We start from the raw sequence: 21345 nt of genomic DNA on the forward strand, positions 1-21345 counted from the left end.
CCGGAAAGACTTCCGCGGCGAGCAAGCACCCACGTTCTGGATCAAAAGAGAATCCGGAAATTACCAATGCCAGCCACCGGGTCAGACAATCGTCGGACAGGGGTGGATTTCTTTTTAATCCGACGCCACCGATCCGTGTTGACAGCGGATGCACGCAACCCTTAACGGCGCAGAAGACTGGGGTGTTGGTGGTATTGCAGGAGGGAATCAAAGAGAGGTGTTTCACACGGAGACAGGCTCGGAACACAGTCTTCCAGAGAAGTGTTGAGCGCGGGGGAAGTAGAGAAGAAGAAGTAGGAATATAGAGAGGTGTGATGGGGGGGATTGCTAGAAGTCCAATCGATAGGGAGATAAGAAGTGGAGATGAACGAAGTAAGCGGTGATGAAGAGGAGAGAGAAGGAGAGACGAAGGAGAGAAAGAAGGAAAGATGGGAATGGAAGAATTGAAGGAGAAGATGGTTGAAGTACAGATGGGAAGACGATGGAGGAAGATGAGAAGAAGAAGAAGAAGAAGAAGAGGAAGAGAATAAAAGAAGGATGGATATCATGAAACCGGTCCAGGGTCTCTCTTCACAGAAGCTCTGGCCAGGATGGATGGGTTTAGCCCCGTGAGTTTAGTTGACTTAGTGGCTTTAGTTCGGTGGGCCGGGTGGGCCCTAGGCATCAGTATTTGCTTCGGCTTCGTGGTTGGGGTTCATAAATTAATTATTCCAACTGTGTTCTAAAATCCCATCCGGCGTATAAACTTCTGCGGAGAATAAATTATCACAAACGAAAATATTATTATCCTACCCATCTACTTCGGTCGGTTACGGAATATGCACTCTAATCCAATCTGCAGTATTCCCGAAGTACAGCCAGCCGGTGGTCCACCGTCCCTCGATCCATGGCATGAACAGCCACCCTCAAAGCCTCGACAGCGTAATCCATAATGCCCATTATTATTATTCTTCTTCCATTATTTCTTCCTCCGTCCGGGCGCTTACCGATCCAGGGGACCTTCTCCGCCCCATCTTCCCACATAGTCCATGAGATCCCTGGCCGGTACGTGTCCCCGTCGTCAGCTGAATAACACAATGGAGAATACGCAGTAGTTTAGGTATTCGGTCTAACGGTGTTCATATCGTCAAAGTCTGTCCGTCAGATCGAGTCTCAGATCAACGTATCTACATTACATTACAGCGATCCGTACATTACCGTACTATACCCCATCTACGATTATGAAATGGCATAATCATGGAATAAATCCAGGGTTTCCCCTCCAGTCCCTCCCCTTAGTCTACGCCGGTGTAAACTTAACCCCGTATTGGGATTACCACCGGGCCCCCTTCGTATACTCTACATGGTTCCGCATACCTGTCGTCGTCCGGCGATACTCAAAGACAAGAATAGACACATCGATGCGCCTCTGGACACTTAAAATAGATCCTCCTATCTCGCCCTGTCCCCGTCTTGGCTCAAATAATCTTGTCAACGAGCTAGAGCCGCGCCGTTGATCAATATCATCCCGTCGCTCGTGCTGGCCCATCGTTACCTGACCCGGTAAAGTGCCCCTGAATACAACAGAACAACACTGACAGGAGACAAACAGAGCCTTACGGACAAGCTTTTAGCCACAGGGGCATAAAACCGTAGTCCTCTATCCCGCATTAGTTATGGGTGGGATGTCCCTTTACTGGTCCGATCCCAGCGATCTGTTCTTTTCTTCCCCTCTTATGAACAGCGCATAAGTGTGTCCCTCCTGACCAAACGTACCAAATTTCAGTATTCAGTTGACTTTTTCTTCTCTCTGGTTCCCGTCCATTAGCGCTTTTTTTGCCTCTTACCCCCTAAATCCGAATCCGCATTAGGAACTCTCCTCCGGGTCTCGGATTTATCTGACGAAGCAAGACGATTGGATGTGCGCAGCCGTCAGAGTGAGAAAAATAGGTAAAAAGAATCCATAACATACGTAGAATTGAATCCAAGACCCCCGGGTGGTCATGCACATCCGATACTGCTAGTGATAGCGCTAACTTATGTACGCTGCTTACGGAGTACACTGTTTGGAGGGGGGACTCGGTGGAGATGAGAAAGTGATCGCTCTTTTCATAGGCTGGAATGGCTATCGATGATGGGGCTCTATTTCTTGTTTTCTTTAGACTCCGTGCTAACGTACGCAGTACTATACACAGTACATAGTACACCGTACCATCGTGGCGATATTCTGGAAGCCGGCCTGTCCCACTCCTGTGTCTTTTCGCGGCGTTCTCTGGAAGAATTCACCTCCGTAGCCACCGCACCGATTACGAAGACAAAAATAACCAGGGACATTCATCCACGTTGTACCGTACATACCTATGTCCAAACCTAATGCCGAAGCGAGCGGCTTAAATGGCCGAGGTTGTCAAAACGTGGAAGCATCCCTTGCATGATCCATTGGAGATTTCCCAAAAGCATATCCATTCGCCGAACACTTTGCACCAGTCACAATTCTGCAGCGCCAATAAGGTAGCTTGTTACCAATCAGGAACCACTATAGGCAGAAAGGTTCGCATCGTAGGTCGAGCATACCTCCTCATCCGACCCATATCACACTGGACTAGCATTCTTAGCATACGAGTTAGTTTTCCAACTAATACGGAGTAGAGAGGTCCCCAAGACCAGGCTGTGCTGCATACGCGTTGGGCCAACGTCGTCAAGCAACGCAGCTCCCTCCGCAAGTGGGCAGTGCGTAGAACGCCCTTCGCCTTACGGACAGGCCAAACCGTCAAGGATCGACAAAAAAAAGCCTCGCGGGCATTTTTTGTTGAATTCATCTGTGGACGGGAGATGATAGACACGGCAATGACGGCAACTTTCATCATCAGAAAAGCTTGGCGCTGCGATCCCCCATACATCCACTGATATTTATCTAGTATCTAGTGTCTCTCCCCTTCCCCCATCACACTCGCCGAGATAGCTGTTCCAATCCACGTACGCGGTCTTTCTTTCGGGCAAGTTGGTGCCCCGGTCCACCAGTTAGCCCGGCTCGTCCGCCACTGATGCTCTTCACTTGCATTTTAATTTACCCTGTGGACTTGGTTTAGTTCGCCTCTCCACCCCTCCTTCGGGGCTAGGGTACTGACGGGTCATACGCGTCAGGGCCGCAGACCTGGGCCAATGATGGCAGCTTCGGTTGGGAACTTTACGGCGTTCCTGACGTGTCGATTGGTCCGTTCGTGCGGTTAGTCGTCGTCGGGTTTTTACTATAGGTTAATGGCGCTGGGGGTTGCGCCTCCCATGGGATTCTATGCAGGGTTGGGAGGTTTTGTGGGGATCGCTTATCGCATTGCATGCGATAGAGAAATGCAGATGCCTTCGGATATGGTCGTGTCAGCTGTCGGAGATAATGCAGCTCGGAGAGTCCCTAGGGCATCTTCCTTGCGTCACCAGCGTACTGCGTATACGTCGTATGTCGGGTAACGTGGACGGGCACAGACATGCCAAGGGTTGTGATGACCTTACGCGTACGGTAAGGTAATACAATAAGTATAGGTACGGATAGGGCATAACTCCAGATGACAGCACGGCTAAGCATCCGAGAAATGGGCTGAGACGCCAAGATAAACCACGGACGCTGATCAACCAGTCCTGGGCCTGGCCAAGTTCGGGTCGATCTGGGCATGCAACTAGTTCACGCATAGTGGTCTTGGATGGGAAGGGTTCCAAGGCCGGGTGAATTGCACTGGAGTCCCTTCGGATGATGGGGATGGAGTCTGATGGGGCGGTATTCTGCGGCTAGCAGTCTTGGGGTTTGATGCGTCTGGGAGGGTGGATGGTGCGCTTCTGATTGCTGCGCCCTCCTTTGCTAGCCAGAGTCCGTCCGATCCATTCGGCACAAGAACTCCGTAGTCTGGGACTAAACGAGAGACTACTCCAGGTCCCTACAGTAGGCTGATCCTTCAGGGGAGAAAGTCTGCATTGCACCCTGTCTTTCGTATCGTCGCTCCACTCGCTCGACAAAAGCTTCCATTGTTCTCCAGGCCATGATGTAGTAGCCATTAATAAGGCTTACCCGCTGGCCGTGAACCAGGGAAGGGCCATATACTCCGTAGTTTTCACCCGAGACCCAGTGCGAGCTCGCTAGACCGCCTGCGGAGCGTATCCGTATCAAACGCTTCCGGATTGAGCAATCGGGGCTTCGGCTGAAACTGGCCGAGACTTGGCTGCTTTGTCAGCGGAGGTTCTACACCCCGAGAAAAAAAAAATGTCTTTTTTCTTCCACGGCATCTCTCCTTCTGGTCCAGATCGTGATGCTTAGAAAGCCTTCAGAACCAGAAAAATCCCTATTTGGGTTCAAAGTTCCCAGCCAATATCAGCCCTATTATGGGTTCGATTATGGAAAACTTTTCGTGAAATATGGGACTGACTCGTACTCCCTGACTAGATCCCAGCAAGTGTACTAAAAGATGCAGTAGACTAGGGCGAAAGGCAGGGAATTCCCCAAAGACCCTCTCTCAGGCCCTGATACCACATCAAGTAATCAGACATACACCGTATTCTACGGAGTGCACAAGTATGCGCTAACCTTCTTGTCCAGATCAACTTACGGATCCAGGTGGTGACTTACTTCCTTACTTCCATTAGATCTATCAGGGAATGCCAGGGCTCGTAGGTACTGCGCATGCTACTACGTATACTTATTTGATCTGACCACTGTTGAGAAACATGCCCATTATCAATTTAAATCGTAATTGACCCTTATACTGGAAACATTTCCGGTGACAGGAGCGGCAGATGAAACGATACAGCTCTGTAATCCCTTATCCGCAATGCCCGAAGTTCTCCCACACCAAACGTAAAATCTACGGCATAGGTGATAAAGACCAGACCTTCACTCCGTAGAAGGAAATTCACAGGTCGATCCTGCGTGGCAACGGAAAGATCCCGTGCAGTCGACGCAGGCGCACATGCATAAACAAGAACTGAAGGAAAGAAAATGTGATTTGAAACAGCCACACGGGGACAAATCCAGACTTGGATCTCAATTATCATATCCAGGTACGGAGTAGTCTAGGGTTCAAAATTGGTGGATGATTCATGTGCTCCGAAGCTAAAGGCGTCTCTATCCAACGAGGAGCCAACCTAACGAGAGTCTCCAGCTGACCCAAAATAATAGATCTTCAGGGTCCGAAAAGAAGGTTTTGGGGCCGGAAACTGGAACCTTGTGTCTCGACACGAAACCCAAGAGCAATCTGAACGGCCGGTACCTACGGTCTTCGTATCAATCGGTAAGGTAATGCTCGCCTGAACTTTCACAGTTAGCCGTCTTGCCGGTAATTTTTGCTAGTCCGTTTCCATATCGGAGGCGAAAGAAATTTAGTCCGAGATTGATAGCATCGGGTGGATGAACTTATTTGAGAATTCACTTGGCACTAACGACTCTACATTGGGATAGTATATGGACCTGCTGTCGTATACCTTACCCTCTGTGGTGCTAGGGTCGAGTGGCTGTGACCATCATGCTCTGCAGACAGTACTAGTATCCTAGTACTCCAGCGTAATCGTGCCTTATCCAACAAAGCACCTTTGTCCACTATCAATCTGATCTAAACTTCATTCTACACAATCACCGACACATCAGATACGAACATACGAACACCAAGGCTTCGTCAGCAGAGACGTCACGCAGTGGGGTGCACCACCGCTCTTGACACAGGCATCGCAGCTCGCATTCGTCCGAGATACGACGACGACGCGCCGCCACAGGGTCCGTCCCTGATGACAGCCAGGACGACGCAGACGTAGTCTACGTATGCACTGCCCGCAAGCGCCATTATACGTCTATCTAGGCTCTTCTTTAGCTCAGGCTAAGCGTTTCGGTTAGCTAGTGCTGCCATCCTACGTAAGCCTGTCGAGCCACATAGGGCCACAAACAAACGCTTCATGGGGCTAGCTTAATCTCCGAAGGGCCCATCTACAAGGCAGAAGCATTGTTTACTCGTTCCGATCCGGTAGATGGAATGGCAAGTGGGTTCTGCTTTGCGTCCGCCTTCCCCGGGTCTTGTTGCTTTTTTTTTTTTTCCCAGGGATTCGCCCACCTCGATAAGCGTGATAACTTTATTGTCGCTTCCCAAGTTACGTAGGTGCATACGAATGCTCGCCGGCCCAGTTGTGGGGCTGGCGCCAAAAGAATTGCGAGAGGGTCGACGGTGGCGTCCTGGGCCAGCGGGCGGGTATCAGGGTTTCAACATTGGGTCTTTGAGTGACCTTTTGTGGTGAGGACGTGGGCTCTGTGAGTGTGCCTGCTACGGCGTTCAGGTAAAGAACTTCTCAGTTGATTTTTGGTTCTTCAGGGACGAATACCATGGGCGGATAAGTTGCTCGGATAATCCGAGATGAAAAGCTGGGTGCTTTTAAGGGGCCAGGAAAGATGTACCATGGCTCGTATCTTCTTGGATCAAGATCAACCCTAATCGGGGATGCTCTTCCGCTTACATATCGTTGTATACAGAATCCTCCATGTTCTTTCCATCAACGCCTGTGTATAGGCATGAATCACGCATACATCCAGAACCGGGATCATCCCGTCGCCTTCCCCTCTGACCAACAGTGGGCAAGGACTGGGACGGTGGACATGCATTCGCACCCTTGACACTTGAAATGACGACGACATCTACCATATGGGATCAGTCCCTTGTCATTTCTCTTTCTACGGCATACTATGCTTGCGTTCAGCTGTAATGGCGGTGCCGGGGTCTGGTGATCCATTCGCTAAGCTTCAACTGGCAAGAGATTACCTAGCGTGTGGTGAACAGGCATGGTTACTGTCCTTAAAGTCTTGGCTACGCGTAATGCCCATTAAGCATTGTGTAACTGATTGGACTCGATTGCTCGAGGCTCCCTTTGGAGGTCGGGTAAGCCTACCCTCGAATATCTATGTGCCCCTGTGTCGGCCGGGCACCAATTAACCTGCTACCGGGGAGCAGTGGGCATTATCCACGACACAGGACATTCCACCGTAGTGTCGGACGTCGGGCTCCAGCGAAGGGTGTACTGTTGATGGTAGAACATTGTCCTAGGGTCTTCTAGATAGAGGGCTTTCATGCAGACCCTTTCGTGTGCAATATACAGTGGAACTCGGACCCTGCAGTCATTTAATTGCATAAGAATCTAAATCTAACACAAACACACTTTTCTCATGCAGTTCGTAAGTCATGACTTGGTGGCATGAACCTAGGCCATAGCAATTCATAAGCAAGTTCTCGCACCCACCAGGTACCCCGCGCATGGACACCTCAGTTTCATCCTTCCTCGCACATTCGTTCGGGGCAAAAAAAAAAAAAAGGTAAGTCTCATGGGACATGGTAGAGTATACACCACTGCATGAATACTCAGTCATGCCGTTCTGCCCGGCTAATTTTCAAAGAAAAAAATGTAACAGATACCGTGCCGGATCACTCATTTCAGAACACGCTCATGTTCTCCATTCTCCTCCATCTCCCGTAACACCTTCTCTGCCGTTCGCGTCGCTTCCATCCCCGCCGGCGCTCCACAATACACCGTGGAATGGATGATAGCCTCGCGAATCTCAAGTTCACTGAGGCCATTGTTGATGGCCCCCCGAACATGCACCGCCAGTTCAGGCGTCCGGTTGAGCGCTGTCAATAGACCGATGTTCAGAAGGCTACGCTGCTGACGATTCAAGCCTTCGCGGTTCCAAACGTTACCCCAGGCCCACTCCGTCACTACCTCTTGCATTGGACGGGAGAATGCATTGGAGTTGGCTGCCAGCGAGTGGTCAACGTGTGCATTTCCTAGGACCTCGCGGCGGGTTTGGAGTCCTTTATCGTAGACGGCGTTATACTCAGGCTCGCGGGCTCCAGTGGGAGGCTCTTCGGGAGTCTTGGGCTGAGTTTCTTTGGATTTCTGGGCCTTCTGGTCCTTCTTGGTCTTAGACTTCTTCTTCTTCTTCTGCTTCTTTGACTTCTTCTTGTCCTTGACATTGACCATCGGGGTGGATGCCTCTTCGGCCGCAACGGCCTGATCCCAACTGGTGATAGGGTCCTCAACTGCGGCAGTCTCCTCTGCAATTTGAAGGCTCTCAATGGCTTTAGAGGCCTCAGAAACTGTGCCTTTCTCAGGGACAGCTGCGCCCTGGCCAGGGGTTTCGTCTATCTTGACGTTGCTCTCGATGTCATTAGGCGCGCCATTCACTAAGGGCACCGTCAGCAAGAAGTCGAAAAGTGACAAGCGACCGTTGGAGGGAACCCAAAATACCAGGTTCATTTTGAGGGTTGGCCTCAAGCTGGACGCCATTGACTTCCATCTGTTTGTGGCTGGCCCCAGATTCGGGAGGGACCCAACCCACATGGGTCTCTGGCTTGCAGGTATGCGGCTTGTAGTGATTGACCTGTGCGTTCACAGTGTCCCTGCGCACATAGAGACTCACTTGATAGGGACATTCCGGCCCACTCAGGCACCGAGTGAAGAACCTCTTGTGATCTGATTTCACGACCCGGAAGGACTGTTGCTGGTCAATGGTGTGCTGGATTAGGGCGGCTCGGCCCTCTTCCAGAGAGGGGAACTTCAGGCCCTTTTTCCACTTGATCTTCTTGGCTGGAGGAGACATGCTGGAATGTCGGCCAGATCGGGTCAAAGTTAGCCAGAGATCTCAAGGGTCCAATGGACAGCGAAGTGCTGAGAATGAGAGTGAAAGTGAAAGTGAGTGAAAGTGAATTGAGGGAATGAAGTTGTTGCCTGCCACCTTCCGATTGGTCCCCAACCTCCCCGTCTACACCTTTCCTCATCGGGACATCCGCAACCTCCCACCGCGTCGCTCTTCGCCTTCAGCGACAGTTGGATTCTTTCCTTTCTCTCTATAGAGTCAATTCTCAGTGTTGAGGATGCAGGGCTGCTGTCCTGTCAACAGGAACATTCCGGGCAGCTCCCATCGATCCCTTACGTGGGTCCACAATGATCGGTGACAGCAATCAGCTGCGGGACCTCTTAAGCTCAATTGAGCGTTGGGTAGAGGGAGGGAATGTGGATGGAATGTGCTCCTTGGTAGGATCGTCCTGCCTTCGACCCTGGCTTGCCTCCTTCCGTCGTGACCTCCCAAGTCAGGATATTCAAGGTTTCTAGGAGTCGGACAGGGCTGTGACCCTTCCCTGACGCCTGGATAGAACTGTGGAAGAGACTCAGCCTTCTCCGAGGCATATACAGGTACAAGCTGGGAGTGCCCATTGTGCGGCATCTGCCACTGCGGCAACCACTCATTCCGCATGGCGGCAGCGCAACCTTGGATTCCAGGGAGCGATCGAGGGAGCGCATATATCAAGCGACACCCTCTCCACCGCGAATTCGACTCTGTTTGATCTTCACAATTACCTACAATCAAGGGCGTTGACTTCACTGCGTCGCATCAATTAGAATGGCGTCTACTTCCAAGCCGTTGTCTCTTCTTTGCCTCATCTTATCACTCTTGGCTCTGTCCTCCATCGTTGACGCCTATCCCCTCCGCGGATTGAACAAGTCCAAAGCCGTGATCCGATTGTTTGATTCCCGCTCTCCAAGCCCGGTATGTATGTCCCAGAGTCTCAGTCGCCGCTCTTCAGTTCGTTGACTGACATCCCACAGAATGAGATGTCTGATAGTGATGACCCGACCATCCCCCAATATGACGATATCCGTGGTGACTTTGTCACACATCTCCTGAGTAACATCGGGCTTGGGCAGCTCGGTCATCTCAACCATGATTGGAAGCATATTTTCGGGTCCCAACAGCCCAAGAAGAGAAGCTCCAGAAAGAAGAGCCGCAGAGATAATGAACCCCCGTCTAGCGAGGATGTCAGGGTTGATGCACCGGACAGCGTTAACCGCACTAAAGGGGAGGACGACATGCGCAACCCACAAGAGGATCCGCTTGGCTTCATGAGTGATCTACTGGGCGCTCTCACGGGCAAAATGGAACACGCCATAGCTTCTAGCATTGAGAATTCCTAGGATGAGTGGCCTGCTTTCTGCTCCTTAGGCCATTCCTTTAGCCCATTTATGTGGTTTTTAATGTTCTGATACCAGCGACCATACGAGTGACGATGACAAGATGGAAAGAGAGTGTTAGCATACAATAAAATTAATCTGGCTCAACGACCGTCGGTCTCCGCGTAAATCCAGCTTAACTCCGGGAAGCTGTCGGAAGATCCTCGTAGAACGACACAGGACCCTCGAATTAGGCATTGCCTCTCGGTGGAGATAGCCACAATAGCCTTTGCTAAGATGGTCAAACTCGGACGAAGTTAACAGACTCCGAAGAGTCAGTGATGGGTTATTTAAACCATCTTGTCCTGCCGCACCATCCACCTCCATCCTCCACTTCCACCCAAGAACCCTGACCAGCAGTCACACTCTCCGAACCCCCTTCCATCGAACAGCTACCTCCCATTCCTCCCACTATGCCTACGCTCGTCGATCGTGAAGTCGGCCCAACCGGCTACGGCTTAATGAGTGCGTAGCTTCTCCACCGCGGGGCTGTCCGCTTCAACCACGATCCGTGACGATGGCTAACAGATACTACCAGGAATGACCTGGGTTCCCCAGCCCCCTCCCCAGGAACAATGCTTCGACGCTCTGAACACCTCCCTCAAGCTCGGCGCCAATTTCTGGAACGCTGGCGAACTCTACGGCACCCCGGAATACAACTCCCTCCACCTTCTCAACAAGTACTTCGCCGCGCATCCGGACAAGGCCCATGAGGTTGTCCTGAGTATCAAGGGCGGGCTGAAAGTCGGACAGCTCGCTCCCGATGGCTCGGAGGCCAACATCCGTCGCAGCGTGGACGAGTGTCTGCGCGTGCTGGACGGGAGAAAGACAATCGACATCTTCGAGTGTGCGCGCCAGGACCCTACCACGACTGTGGAGCAGACGGTGTCGGTTCTCGCCCAGCTCAAGAAGGAGGGAAAGATCGGTGGCATTGGTCTCAGCGAGGTCGATGCCGAGACGATCCGTCGTGCGTACGTTTCCCTCCCCAGGAGCCTTCTACCTCACATTGGTCGAGTTCTAACGAATACGGTTCAAAACAGACACAAGGTCCACCCGATCGCTGCAGTAGAGGTCGAATTGTCCCTCTTCGACACGACCATCCTCAAGAACGAAGTCGCGAAGACCTGCGCAGAGCTCAACATCCCCGTGGTGGCATACTCGCCCTTGGGCCGGGGTGTGTTGGCGGGCGCCTTTACGAATGTCAATGAGATCCCGGACGGCGACTTCCGCAAGCTCCTGCCCAAGTTTCAGGATGAGGCCATGAAACAGAACATCAAGCTTGTGAACGAGGTGCGGGATCTCGCTGTGCGGAAGAACGTCGCGCCAGTTCAGATCGCGCTGGCTTGGATCCTAACGCTGAGCGGTCGTCCGGACATGCCCACGCTGATCCCTATTCCCGGTGGCACTACGTCCGACAAGGTCACGCAGAATCTACAGGGCGTTCCTCGGCTTACCGATGAGGAGATGGCGGAGATTGATGCTATCTTGGAAAAGAACGAGGTTGTGGGGGGGCGGTACTGAAGGCTAGGCGATGTATAGAGCTTCTGGGCGGCATTGCATATGCAAGTGCTGTGATTTAACGAGAAAATTATATTGATATCTTATTTATACCTATTGCGATTGGCCACGATATGTCGGGATAGAATGATGATGTTGATGCCTGCGGTTCTATTCAGGTCAGCTAGGTTCGCCTGAAGATGTGTGGCAAGCAGAGCAACGGAATTGAGGTCAGATCAAGTGTAGAAGGGTCAACACGCGGTCTCGCACAGAAGGAGATCGTCGGAATTGCAGAATTCTTGAAAGAAAATCATCATGCAACGTGGGTGGAAAGGAGGATGGTACTCACGGTGTGTTAGTAGGCTTTAATGGCATTAATGCGGTAAGAAATAAAGAACCAAGATGACCTTGTCCTCATGTCCTGGGTATGTGCAGTGGAAGAAGGGAAGCAGAGAGGAAGAAACAGACGAAAGAATTATTAAGGATAGCGTCAATCACGTGCCCGGGCGCATAGTACTCGACCGCGCATGGTTGTTCCCATCCATCAACGCTTCACGCCCACCCCCCAATTCACCCCCTTTATCTCGGTTCTCTCGTCGACTTGCTACCGCCTCGACTTCTCTCCTCCAATGGCCGAATCTCCTGGTTCTCCTCTCTCGTCAGTAGCTGCCTCCGACGACATGTCGGATCGCGAGGATACCAGCAAGCAGGGCTTCTCGCCCTCGGCCTCCAATCTGCCTCCCTCCAAGCGCCGTCGCACAGGAGCTACATCATGGGATCGCAACACCCCCGTCTCGACAACCTTCCAGGATGACATCCCGCCAGCCTCCCCCTCGAGCTCCATCTCCTCGGACACCTCCGGCGAGATCCCCAACTCCCCCGGCACCCTGTCCCTAATTGGAGCCGCCGTCGACGAGGACTACAGCGGCAAAGGCAGCGATCAGGCCACGACATGTCTCTGGGATGGTTGCAGCGCCGGCGACTTCGGAAACATGGACGATCTGGTCCAACACATCCACAATGAGCACATCGGCAGCCGGCAGAAGAAGTACTCCTGCGAGTGGACGGATTGCAATCGAAAAGGTCAAACGCACGCCAGCGGCTACGCACTGCGCGCCCATATGAGAAGCCATACTCGAGAGAAACCGTTCTACTGCACGTTACCAGGTGAGTATTCCCTATTGCTCCGCTTGGTCTCAGACCCTGCCTTCCTGTCAAAGCTAGACCTGGTGCGGAAATGAGCGCGGGTCCCGTAGCTAACCTAGACATCGCCAGAGTGCGACCGGAGCTTCACCCGCTCCGATGCCCTCGCAAAACATATGAGGACCGTCCACGAGACCGAAGCCCTACGACCGTCCGACCCTGTCCCGAAACATCACAACGCGCCCCCTTCCGTCGCAGGTACCCCCGCTGGCACGCCAGTCAGCAAGCTCCAACGCATCAAGTTGAAGCTATCGCATCCCCCGAAGGACGAGGCGGACCAGTATAGCGAAAGCGCCAACGAGACCGCAGGCACGGATGACCTCGATGAGTTTGAGATCCCTGAGTTCAGCCCGGAGCTGGGCTTCGACGAGCACGAGATGAGAATGCGTCCGCAGGAGCTCTACCGTTTACTACGACGGCAGATCCACTGGGCCGAGAAGGAAGGACTGGGTCTCCGCGATGAATGGGAGAAGATCCGGCCCAAGCGGAAGCAGGCGTGGCTGGAGAAAGAGGCCATCTTTGACGACATGATTGAAGCGCAACTCCGACTGTTCACGCTCCTCATGGAGAGCGGACCTGCGCCGGCTAATGCGGCCAACGGTGTGGATAACCCTCAATCACAACAGCATATTGAATCCAATGGGGTAGGGGCAGAGACAAAGCCCGTCGCCGCCTCGGGATCACCCCCATGAGCATTGCGTCCTGTCTCTCTTATGTCTTCTTAATCTGACTTTCTTCCCCCGTTTCCATGGATACTACGCCTCCACGGTGGCTTATCGTTCGTCTCTATGCTTCAGATTGCTTCACAAGGTCCTGATTTGGCGGCTTCTACCTAGTCTCCGAGGTACGATTTGAGTCACGGTATATGCATTATTCTTTTATTTTTTTTTTTCTTTTTTGTCAGCAACTCTTTCAGCCACATGGGTTTCTTTGTCCTTGTATTCTATATTATGGGATTTCGACTATTTCTGCGCGGTACATAGGCGTAAAACCATTCATCTATCTTGACCAAATTATCTATATATTTCGGCCTCTCAATTGCTAGGCAGCTTCCAGGACTATAACTCATACAGAGTAACTGCGGATGTCGGTAGAAAGGCAATGGTTGTGCGTGGCTTTTGATTTTACTACACCCGATTCCGATATACTCGCCGCGTACCCCCACAAATGTATTGGATTCTCATCACCGGATTAAATCGACGTTCTCCCACTATTGCTTTATTTAAGAAATTTCGGTCGCCGTGGATAACACAGACTCGGATACGATGCCTGATCAGAGCCCACTACCCTGCCTCCCAATCAGCCTTCTGTAAGTAGTAAAGTTGGGATGGTCTACAGGTAATATTGCGAATATATTGCTCACGAAGTCATACCCTGTGTGAGCGTATGTTAAGTTAACGGAGCCAATAGTGCCACACTGTCATTTATTCTTATAGTATGCGAAGTCGGAATATGTGTTAAATGATGGATGTGATCTGCAAGCACCAAAGCCCTTCTATAAAGGATCAATCCGCCTATGGACGTTTTGTCATAAACGTCCTTCCACACTCCATATAGTCAGAATTATTTATCCCTCTTTTGCTCCGGGGTTGCAGAATATACAAGGCCATAGAGTGATTCTGAAACAAAAACCAATGACCACTGAGACACCATGAAAATTAAAGATGAAAATTAAAGAATCTCACCGCAAAACGAAGGTTCTTAACCGAGGTGCACCAGTAGGCATTATGATACCTTCCAGGAAGTTCTTCAAAGCTACTTTGTCCCTTACCAGGGTCAAACGGTCCAGGTAATATTTCGCTCAGTCCCGGCTCCATTCACGCAGCTAGAAATGAACGAAGACGTTAGTTTTCAGTCGCAAATAAACTCTTTAGACAGGGAACCCAGAGACATCTCCCTTGTTCGCTGCATGGTGCGGTAGTGTCAACGACTCAGGATGTCATTCTCCGTCTGTCACGCGCGCAACTCGATCGATATTTGCCTAAGATCATTGAAGATCTACTCACTCTAAGTCATGGCACATTGCCAGTGAATCCGGTCAGCCCCTCAATCTTCCTTGTTAAGTCCACTGGTCACACCGAAGAGTTAGATCCTTTTGGAAACACGAGCTGGGAGGGGCGTTAATGACCTACCTCAGCCAACGCAGGGAATTAACGCATAAGCCAAGCCCCATTAGAGCCCATAGTGTCATCTCGAATGTGAGACTCCCTGTAGGGATCACAATGGCGACAGCCATTAAAACCGCTTGGTCTCTTGTCTTGTCGCGATGGACTGGACAGCAGGATGTCGTCTTGGGACAGATTGTTAGTGGAAGGTCTGGCCTTGCCGTCAGGAACCGGCAGCATATCATAGGTCCTTGCATAAATATCACCCCATTGTACATCTCAATCAGACCACATTATTCATTCACGTATATCTTGCGCCTCGTGCAGGATCAGCATATTCGGGCTCTCCCCCACGAGACACTGGGTTTCCATCGCATCTGCCATGCTGTCAACTGGCAGGACACCGTTTTCGGGTCTGTCGTAGATCACGTTGGCTCAAGGGATTCTCTGAACGTGAGAATTAACGGTTTGGCCTGCCAGACCCATCGCTTTTCTGGCGGCCAGTGCAGAAGTCTATCTACTCGGATGTGGGTCTCGGAGCAGTATGATGACCTCCATCTTACAATTGAGAGCACAGAAGAATTCTTATCAACCCAAGAAGGCGGCCAGCTTATAAGCCGCCTAAGTTGCAGGGCATGATGATTCACTCGTATACACTAACTTAGCATCTCTCACTGGATCAAAGAGAAATAAGGAATCAAGAGTTGGAAAAGGATCCAGACCTCACCAGATACAGGTGGGAATATAACAGGGTTACCATAATACCCCGTACTATTGAACGGGATTTCGACGGAACAGCGTCGACTTTCCATTTCCAGAATATGTTTCTGTCAGCGCCGCCTTTTTGCTCTGGGGTCAAGCGGGATCGTGGTATGGGCGCGCCCAGTGCGTGTGCTGATTGCTTACGGATCGCTAACGGAGCAATCTAGGTGTAATCAGGAGCTTTTATGGCGATCTGAAAATCAGACAGCGTCGCACAATTGGGATTTGCGGTAAGGGAATAACATCTTTAAGGATCAGATCAACGACCTGAAGTAGCATTGATTGCGAGAAAGATGTATACAAGTTCTCGGTGCAGAATTCTTCATGGACCGTTTCCCAGTGATAACCGCTGAAGCGACTGGTAGCAAACAATAACCAAGGCCGTCCCTACACCCCCAGTATCTGGGGAGACCGCGCACATCAATATAAAAACAACAAGACATCAAGGTCCACCTTTCACTCAAAGTCCGTGAGAAGGACCAACGACATCAAGCAAGAAATAGAAAAAAATTATAAAGCCAAAAAATCTGTCATGCAAGCATCAGTCCACTCGTGGTCAACACTCCTTCATAGATCATACCAGACGCCGTCGCCATGCTTCCCAATGTGATGCGTATTTACCACAGCAAAAAAATGTTTAAAGAAACGAAGTATGAACTCCCATAAGCGTAAAAAGAAAAAGTTGCAATCAATGCTCCGCTGTATATGCGACAGATGCCAGGTCTAATTTCCATTCGAAGCTGGCGTAGGTTCAACATCGTCTTTCTTCAGCGCGGCTGATAGCTTTTGATACATATCACGGAGTTTTGCCCCTCCGGCTTCCTTGTTTGGCCAGTAATGGACCGAAACGTAGTCCCTGCTCGCAAAGTCAGCGGTAAAGAAATGATCTAATTTGCATATAGAACTAACCATAAGCGAGTCTCAAGAGCAGGCGTGCCGTGCTGCTTCAATGTGTCGCTAATAAAACCACCAACCGTTGAGAGCAAATTACGTAGCTCAGCAGCTCGTTTGGCCTTATTCGGGATGTTTTCCTTGGTGATCGATGAAGCTTGTTTCAGCTTCTCACGGATGGGTCGGAAGAATTGACGAGCCATATCTTCTTTGCCAGAATGACCGTTCTCGCTGATCTTGCGCTTTCGGACATCTTCACTTGAAACGTCAGACGTTCTATGGCGACTCCGCTCGCCATCATGAACAGACCTCGGCCGCGAATCATGGCTGGGCGTGTGGTGCCGTTCAACGCTGTCCCGCGCACCATGTGTGTGGGAGCGTTGCCGAGAACGTTCGGGTTCACGATGACCTTTGCGAGAAATTGATGGCGCCGGCGAAGCAGATACGCTGGCACCAAGGGGACGAGAACCCTTCCGATTATTTCGGTGGTGGTTTTCAACGGCCCTCTTTGCGGTAACATTGGACCCGTTGGTGACTTTGTCTCTCAACACAGAAAGGAGGTAGTCTGCTCGACGAACAAGGTGAACAGCGCCAGGCGACTTCGTCGTCTTATCCTCAGCGTTGGCTCGTTCAGTCTTCCGTTCCACCCTGTGCTCTTCAAGGAAGAATTTGTCCCCTAATGCGAGATCGGTGTCATCCCGAATTTGGGCCCAAGCGCCATACCCGTGTCGGGCAATACCAACACAAAGCATTCCATCTTCTCGTGCACCCCAAGGGCAAGAATAATCAGCAGCCTTGGTTGCTTCGGGAACGCGGAAGTTTTTAAAATCTGGCACTGCGGACGTTGCCTCCCTCAGTATGCGCATCTCAGTCGGACGTTCAACAATGGTATAAGCATTGAGGCGTTTAACCCCATGGAGATCGAACAAAACAGCTTTCTTCTCTTTCTTGGTGGGCATTTTTCCAGCTTGTTCTAGAGCCTCCATTTTTTCCACATCCTCGCGAACGAGCTCAGCAGCCTTGTCTGTAATTTCGCGCATTGCAGCACGTACAACTTCCCTATCGCGCTCGAGGAGACGTGCTTCGCGAATAATATCGTCCTCACGATCATTGATATCACCGTAGCGCAAGAAAGCACGCAAAAGGTGGCGATACTCTTTTTCTATAAGAGGCCTTTTAGAGTCCAGATCTTTTGAATCAGAGTCGTCGCCATCATCGATACTGACTTGAACCCTCGCGCGTCTTTTCGCTTTGCGTTCTTCTCTAGAATCTTTGCTTTCTCCAGGAAGATTCCGTTTGCGGGGTTTATTCTGTTCGATGACCTCAGCAAGGTAGCGCTCATCGGCTTTCTTCTTCTCTTGTGCCTTGATCTCTTCGAGCTGGTCCTTGGGGATAATGTCATCCCAAGTGAGATCATCCACCTTGATATCAACATAATCAAAAGCCTTCAAGAACTCCTCGCCACCGTCGGCTTGGATTTCCTCGGCTTGTTCGGTCTGATGCAACTCAGCATTGGCTAGCACTGAATCGATATCCAGCTGCTCCAGCTTCTCTTGGTTACCAGTCTGTTCGAACATTCTCTGACCACGACGCTTGAGAATACGCGAGATATCCTCAGTGGAGTTTGGCTCGCTGACGGAAATTCCACTCCGGGCCATCTTATTCTGGATCTCAGAGGCTTCTTTATCCGTGACACCGCGCTGTATTGTGATGAATTCAAGAAGAAGCTTGTTCCGAGCTCTTTCAATCACTTCCTCCTCCACGGTATCTTTGGAAACTAGTCGGTACACACTGACTGGCCTGGTCTGTCCAATACGGTGGGCTCTGGCCATGGCCTGCAGGTCCGCCTGCGGGTTCCAATCGGAGTCAAATAAAATAACTGTATCAGCGGTCATAAGGTTGATGCCGAGTCCACCAGCTCGAGTCGAAAGAATGAAAGCGAAGTCACTGCTAGCGGGAGCGTTGAAGTGTTCGATAGCCAACCGACGAGATGCAGCAGCAATCGTTCCGTCGAGACGCTGGTAGGAATAACCACGAAATTCCATGTATTCGCCAAGCAGGTCTAGCATCTTCACCATTTGGCTGAAGATCAATACACGGTGGCCGTCTCTTTTGAGCTTTGCGAGGAGCTGATCAAGGAGCATCATTTTACCGCTGCTAGTGATCATTGCACGAAGGATATCTTCCCGTCTAACACTACCTTCCAGTATCCTCGCCTCAGCGTTGGGGAACATGAAGGGATGGTTACTGGCCTTTTTCAGCTCCATCATAATGTTCAGGAGGGATTGCTTTTGTCCCTTGGTTCCTTCATTTAGCGCTGCATAATTCTTCGTAAGGATGTTCTTGTAATATTCAAGCTGAATATCCGACAGCTCCACTCGGATGATCTTCTCGGTTTTGGGAGGAAGATCAGACTCAACCTTGGACTTTGTCCGCCGCAGCATGAATGGCTGGATGGCTTTGGTCAACTCGGCAAGCTTATGGGAGGCAGCTTCTGCGTTCAGATCCATATCGACGTCAATGTCAACCAAACCAGGGTTTAAGAAATCCAGGAGGGCTGAGAGCTCAGCAAGATTGTTCTGGATTGGTGTGCCCGTGATGAGAAGCCGAGCGGGGGATCTGAATTCGAGAAGTTTCTGGTAAAGCTGAGACTCCCGATTCTTTAAACGATGAGCCTCGTCCACTGCCATAAACTGCCATTTAAATTGGCATAGGAAGGATGAGTCCAACAAAACATATTCGTAGGTCGTGAGGAGAACGTTAAACTTGGGACGCTTCGGGTTACCATCAATCATCAATTCATGTTCCCGTAGAACACTGCGAGCAGCTTCGTTGCCATTGTAGACAACGTAGTTCAAGTCGGGGGTCCAATTGTCGAAGGTATCTGCCCAGGATGGCATGGTTGAGAGGGGGACGACTACCACGAAAGGGCCCTGCTGGCGTCTGATGTGGCGGAGCCAACTGATGAAGGCGACTGTTTGGACGGTCTTGCCCAGACCCATTTCGTCGGCAAGAACAACATTACGATTCTTGACCCAGTTGAACGCCATGAAGTTGACACCCTTGACTTGAAACTCCTTCAACTCACCATTCTGCACGAAGCTAGGGGTGCCTTTGATCGCTTCAAATGGCTTGCGGGTGGCAGGATAGGACTCGGTCTTGTCAGATATCGGCGGCCGGGATGATCGATCTAAGAAGCGATCTATTTCGCGCTGCGCAATCTCACTAACAAGGTCTTCCGTCTCCCACGTGCACGAGTCGTAAAAGAGACGTTTCCATTTGACGAGGTATTCAGTGCCCTCGTCGCCGTCGCGCATTGCAATCACTCTCTCCACGTGCTTAAAGTCCTCAATAGCTTCTACATCTCTTTCGCGGTCAAGGTTCCACTTCTCCTTGTCTTCCGGGGCTACATCTTCGTCCAGCCTCAGACGGATTTCCTCGTACAGGACCTTGCGGACATAATTGTCCAGCCGGCGAGTACTGCGACAATTGGCAAGGGTCTCACTGGTCTCCCAGGTTGCATGGTAGTGGGATTTCCCTTGCCACTTGATGTAGAATTCGAAGTCATGACGGCCGAGCTCGGCGCTATTGGGATCTACACCATCTTTGAGGCGATGGTTGAGGACAACATCCACAGCAGGGCGATTGTCTTCCACGGTGTTCACCCAGTAATTCTGGGTCAAGTCTTCTGCATCATCTTCAAACATGGAGTCGTCATCGTCCTCGTTGTAATTGGACACTCTCGAAGCGTTCCTAGTAGAGAAACGGACCTCGGCATGCGAAGGGGTGTTGTTGATGGAAGTTTGCATTAGTCGCCGCCGTTTGGTCTTACTTAAACGAGCACGAATAGGTCCATATTCATCACTATCGGATTCGTCGGTGAAGGATTGAGAGAATGAGCGAGTGGCCGAGCGGGAGGGACGTTTGGAGGATTGTTGAGAGACGGCCGGACGTCGTCGTTTAGCGCGGGGCGCAACGGCATCGGATTCAGAATCTGATCCGGACTCGACCAGATGACGGGCAGCACGAGGACGGGTACTTCGGCGAAGTCCATACAAATCTGGGTTCTGTCTAATAAAGTCCGATTCATTCAACGACGGCGATTTGCGCTTCATGCCTCGCGACGGTGCGGGGGGTGAAGAATTTTCACCACTAGATGGGCTCGTTGGATTCACTTCATTCGCCATTACAGAATCATCATCCTCGCCCTCCGCATCAGGAGAGCCGGCATCATATGAATCATCGGCGGCATCAGGCTCCGGGGAGGAGTCGGAGACGACGTGATTCTCAGGATAGTCAGGCGGGTTGCTCCCAGCTTCGCTAGTAGTGTGTGCATCGGGTATGCTAGCGGCATGAGAGGCAGGAGAGGCTGTGTAGCCATTTGTCAGGGTCATTGTGGCCGAGGGTTCGGAGGTAGATGGGATCACCATGCTAGTAGCTGCGGAGAAAGAAATGGCATCAGCATTGAAGCTTCGTACGTGGCCGGGGAGAGATGGAAAGCACGGAGGGATGGTATGCAGCAATACGCGACGCGTTTGGCGGTAAATTGAAGCTCAGGAGCCCCGGCAATGAGGTAGAAGATGAGGTCGGATGAATGGAGATGTTTTTTGATGGAGGGTTTGATGGAACGCGACGGAGATGATAGGAGGCAGGACAGCAGCTGCAGAGGTAGTTTCAATCACAAAACCAGGCCCAGGGGAAGCAAGAGACACCAGAAAAGGCCCAAATCAGTATGATAAGCCTTGTCATGAGGTATGAATAGGGATTCCTGGTGCTCTTCGGTGGGTCGAGGCCGTGGAGAAAGTACCCAGCGGACACAGGCAAAAACAGCCTGAACGAGCACAATCAGAGAAAAAAAATCACATACCATTCATAGCTTGGTGAC

The 21345-nt window shown here is 51.1% G+C and overlaps 7 protein-coding genes across 7 annotated transcripts; 3 read left to right on the top strand and 4 right to left on the bottom strand.

Annotated features, from left to right (window-relative positions):
- Positions 1–6032: 6032 nt before the first annotated feature.
- BDV59DRAFT_176466 (uncharacterized protein) lies at positions 6033–6632 on the bottom strand. Its single transcript, XM_073689446.1, has 2 exons — positions 6318–6632; positions 6033–6256 (listed from the first exon to the last, which is right to left on the bottom strand). Exons 1-2 carry the CDS (start codon positions 6401–6403, stop codon positions 6100–6102), a joined length of 243 nt encoding a protein of 80 aa, XP_073548692.1. The 5' UTR covers positions 6404–6632; the 3' UTR covers positions 6033–6099.
- A 545-nt stretch (positions 6633–7177) lies between these two features.
- On the bottom strand, positions 7178–8690 carry BDV59DRAFT_18801 (AhpD-like protein). The gene is made up of 2 exons (XM_073691333.1): positions 8242–8690; positions 7178–8177 (listed from the first exon to the last, which is right to left on the bottom strand). Exons 1-2 carry the CDS (start codon positions 8591–8593, stop codon positions 7423–7425), a joined length of 1107 nt encoding a protein of 368 aa, XP_073548693.1. The 5' UTR covers positions 8594–8690; the 3' UTR covers positions 7178–7422.
- A 112-nt stretch (positions 8691–8802) lies between these two features.
- Positions 8803–10106, top strand: BDV59DRAFT_176471 (uncharacterized protein). Its single transcript, XM_073689447.1, has 2 exons — positions 8803–9541; positions 9601–10106. The coding sequence occupies exons 1-2, from the start codon at positions 9395–9397 to the stop codon at positions 9964–9966; spliced, it is 513 nt and encodes a 170-aa protein (XP_073548694.1). The 5' UTR covers positions 8803–9394; the 3' UTR covers positions 9967–10106.
- A 436-nt stretch (positions 10107–10542) lies between these two features.
- On the top strand, positions 10543–11523 carry BDV59DRAFT_192727 (aldo/keto reductase family protein; the record flags this gene model as incomplete). The annotated part of the gene is made up of 2 exons (XM_073692098.1): positions 10543–10973; positions 11043–11523. The coding sequence occupies 2 exons, from the start codon at positions 10543–10545 to the stop codon at positions 11521–11523; spliced, it is 912 nt and encodes a 303-aa protein (XP_073548695.1).
- Positions 11524–12054: 531 nt separating this feature from the next.
- On the top strand, positions 12055–13678 carry BDV59DRAFT_176474 (C2H2-type zinc finger protein). Its single transcript, XM_073689448.1, has 2 exons — positions 12055–12666; positions 12775–13678. Exons 1-2 carry the CDS (start codon positions 12129–12131, stop codon positions 13392–13394), a joined length of 1158 nt encoding a protein of 385 aa, XP_073548696.1. The 5' UTR covers positions 12055–12128; the 3' UTR covers positions 13395–13678.
- Positions 13679–14104: 426 nt separating this feature from the next.
- On the bottom strand, positions 14105–15082 carry BDV59DRAFT_176476 (uncharacterized protein). The gene is made up of 2 exons (XM_073689449.1): positions 14835–15082; positions 14105–14770 (listed from the first exon to the last, which is right to left on the bottom strand). Exons 1-2 carry the CDS (start codon positions 15062–15064, stop codon positions 14749–14751), a joined length of 252 nt encoding a protein of 83 aa, XP_073548697.1. The 5' UTR covers positions 15065–15082; the 3' UTR covers positions 14105–14748.
- A 1070-nt stretch (positions 15083–16152) lies between these two features.
- BDV59DRAFT_18827 (chromatin-remodeling ATPase CHD1) lies at positions 16153–21014 on the bottom strand. Its single transcript, XM_073691387.1, has 2 exons — positions 16479–21014; positions 16153–16425 (listed from the first exon to the last, which is right to left on the bottom strand). Exons 1-2 carry the CDS (start codon positions 20888–20890, stop codon positions 16293–16295), a joined length of 4545 nt encoding a protein of 1514 aa, XP_073548698.1. The 5' UTR covers positions 20891–21014; the 3' UTR covers positions 16153–16292.
- Between the last annotated feature and the right edge of the window lie 331 nt (positions 21015–21345).

Source organism: Aspergillus ambiguus, assembly GCF_047715705.1.
Source record: "Aspergillus ambiguus strain CBS 117.58 unplaced genomic scaffold BDV59scaffold_12, whole genome shotgun sequence".
Lineage (NCBI taxonomy): Eukaryota > Fungi > Ascomycota > Eurotiomycetes > Eurotiales > Aspergillaceae > Aspergillus > Aspergillus ambiguus.

What these genes read in the sequence shown, in the direction of transcription:
- BDV59DRAFT_176466 (XM_073689446.1), bottom strand. Translation starts at nt 6,403, where the DNA reads ATGGTACATCTTTCCTGGCCCCTTAAAAGCACCCAGCTTTTCATCTCG. An exon ending in TCCGCCCATGGTATTCGTCC is followed by an intron (nt 6,257 to 6,317) that starts CTGAAGAACCAA and finishes AGGCACACTCAC; the next exon opens with AGAGCCCACGTCCTCACCAC.
- BDV59DRAFT_176476 (XM_073689449.1), bottom strand. Translation starts at nt 15,064, where the DNA reads ATGCAAGGACCTATGATATGCTGCCGGTTCCTGACGGCAAGGCCAGAC. An exon ending in AATTCCCTGCGTTGGCTGAG is followed by an intron (nt 14,771 to 14,834) that starts GTAGGTCATTAA and finishes CGGTGTGACCAG; the next exon opens with TGGACTTAACAAGGAAGATT.
- BDV59DRAFT_18827 (XM_073691387.1), bottom strand. Translation starts at nt 20,890, where the DNA reads ATGGTGATCCCATCTACCTCCGAACCCTCGGCCACAATGACCCTGACA. An exon ending in GCTCTTGAGACTCGCTTATG is followed by an intron (nt 16,426 to 16,478) that starts GTTAGTTCTATA and finishes CTTTGCGAGCAG; the next exon opens with GGACTACGTTTCGGTCCATT.
- BDV59DRAFT_176474 (XM_073689448.1), top strand. Translation starts at nt 12,129, where the DNA reads ATGGCCGAATCTCCTGGTTCTCCTCTCTCGTCAGTAGCTGCCTCCGAC. An exon ending in GTTCTACTGCACGTTACCAG is followed by an intron (nt 12,667 to 12,774) that starts GTGAGTATTCCC and finishes AGACATCGCCAG; the next exon opens with AGTGCGACCGGAGCTTCACC.
- BDV59DRAFT_176471 (XM_073689447.1), top strand. Translation starts at nt 9,395, where the DNA reads ATGGCGTCTACTTCCAAGCCGTTGTCTCTTCTTTGCCTCATCTTATCA. An exon ending in ATTCCCGCTCTCCAAGCCCG is followed by an intron (nt 9,542 to 9,600) that starts GTATGTATGTCC and finishes GACATCCCACAG; the next exon opens with AATGAGATGTCTGATAGTGA.
- BDV59DRAFT_18801 (XM_073691333.1), bottom strand. Translation starts at nt 8,593, where the DNA reads ATGTCTCCTCCAGCCAAGAAGATCAAGTGGAAAAAGGGCCTGAAGTTC. An exon ending in CAACCCTCAAAATGAACCTG is followed by an intron (nt 8,178 to 8,241) that starts GTATTTTGGGTT and finishes CGGTGCCCTTAG; the next exon opens with TGAATGGCGCGCCTAATGAC.